The 1,802-nt window shown below is 36.5% G+C and overlaps 1 protein-coding gene across 1 annotated transcript; it reads left to right on the top strand.

The window, feature by feature from the left end:
• The first annotated feature begins 785 nt into the window (after nucleotides 1–785).
• On the top strand, nucleotides 786–1,284 carry LOC127905860 (uncharacterized). Its single transcript, XM_052456457.1, has one exon. It carries the CDS (start codon nucleotides 884–886, stop codon nucleotides 1,106–1,108), a length of 225 nt encoding a protein of 74 aa, XP_052312417.1. The 5' UTR covers nucleotides 786–883; the 3' UTR covers nucleotides 1,109–1,284.
• Nucleotides 1,285–1,802: the final 518 nt, after the last annotated feature.

The raw sequence follows: 1,802 nt of genomic DNA, 5'->3' as shown, positions 1-1,802 counted from the left end.
AAGAAGCAAAAAAAATGTTAAGTGCAGGTTATCCAATGCCGAGACCAAGGTCAGATAATATCCTGATTGTGCTTATTGCCATTAATTAGAAACTGCAATATCGTCACATAATTAAACTGAGATTATTCTGATTAGAGAACAGAAGGAATCTTCTTTCATAATTGGCTTTTGCGAAGGTTTAGTGTTTTTGCTGCTACTGCTTTTGGACCTGACTTGATTCCTGACCGGTAGAAAAAGCATTAGTCCAAAAGCAGGGAAGCTTTTGTTTTCTTTAATCACATGATCAGATATTATAATTTATGCCCAACACAAATTCATAAAAGTGGCTCTAATGATTGGCTGACAACAGTTGTTAATGAGCAGTGTTTGCATCCCTTATTTTTCAGTTTACTAAGTATTTAGAACATTCAATTCCAATCCAAAGTCGATAATAATAAACTCTTGGTGATGGTTTTGTCATCGATGGTGATCGGACGACAAAAAAACCAGTAAAATTGTTTTATATAAAAAGTTTATTAAGTATTGAAAACATCCAAATCTAACATGTTTTACTTTTTTGTGTTTAAATATGATATTAATAAACTTTTGATGATATATTTTTTTTTTCATTTTGTGATGCTTTTATCGTCAGTAGTGATAAGATGAAGAAAAGCTATTGATTTTTCTCTCAGCAATGGTTAGTTTTATCGTACACAAATGTTGGGTGCTTTTATTTACAAAAAGGAGTACTGTCTACCATTATTCATTCCACAGCTGTTGTCAACCAAACCTTTCCTTTCTCTATAAAGGTTGGCTTGGCCTCCTACATATTAGCCAAAGCAAGAAAACCAACAAAACCTATAAACAGCTACTTGTCTTTGTGTGTTGATTAATTGTAGTTAACATGGCACGTCAGGCAGATCGTCTTGTTAAGATTGGGCAGGAGGGTTTTGCAGCCATTGATGAGCACTTCGGCCGGGCCAAGAGGCGGCCACTAGTTATGAAGGTTCCCTATGCTCATCCCACATATTACTATGCAACAGAAGTTATCGACAGCAACGAGGCAGCTCAACGCTACAAGGGGAGGGTTTATGTCGATTACCCTAAGGGTAAACCAGTTCCGTTTTAAAGACCTATTGATTAATCACTTAGCTTTCTTGTATGCATAACCTCCTCCAGTTGTGTTACCTTTAGTCCTGTACGATATTCTCCCTCTGCTAAACGTAGACGAGGAGAGGTTGCTAGAACTCGAGTCAGGAGCTTCTTGTTACTTCTTCAAATAAACTTTCTGTGATTTATATATCATTTTCTATTTGTATGTATTGTCATAATTATCTTTCTTACTTCCTCATTAATTATCACCTCTTACTTAGCATGGAATTGAAAGATACAATATGCTCTTGAAATGCTTTGAAGCTCTTCAAGGTGTGATTTCACCGACTAAGTTTGGAACTGTACAGAGCTCAATGATGAGCCGTGGGAGGCGTCTCTGATTGTTGCACTGTAAGCATGAGTGTACGTATGAATATAACCAGCAGATCCGCAAACCACAAGTGATGACAAGCTTATTAACACTGCTGCATTTAACAGTTTTACCAACAAAATGTTTTCTCGGTATTTACTCTACCATTCCGTCAGCATGAATTTTACCGACTGATTTACGGACGGAAACAGTCCATTGGTAAATTCCTCTTGTCAGTAATTTCATTAATGTCGGTACAAAAAAACCCGATGGTTTTACAGATAGAAAATGCAAGCCAATTTTTTTTCCACTGGAATATACAGACGAAATTATTTCTTCGGTGATTGACAGTGGCATATGG

This window comes from Populus trichocarpa, chromosome 10 (assembly GCF_000002775.5).
Source record: "Populus trichocarpa isolate Nisqually-1 chromosome 10, P.trichocarpa_v4.1, whole genome shotgun sequence".
In the NCBI taxonomy this organism is placed as follows: domain Eukaryota; kingdom Viridiplantae; phylum Streptophyta; class Magnoliopsida; order Malpighiales; family Salicaceae; genus Populus; species Populus trichocarpa.
Note: the sequence above shows the minus strand (reverse complement) of the source record. Positions and strands in the feature narration are given on the sequence as shown.

What these genes read in the sequence shown, in the direction of transcription:
- LOC127905860 (XM_052456457.1), top strand. Translation starts at nt 884, where the DNA reads ATGGCACGTCAGGCAGATCGTCTTGTTAAGATTGGGCAGGAGGGTTTT.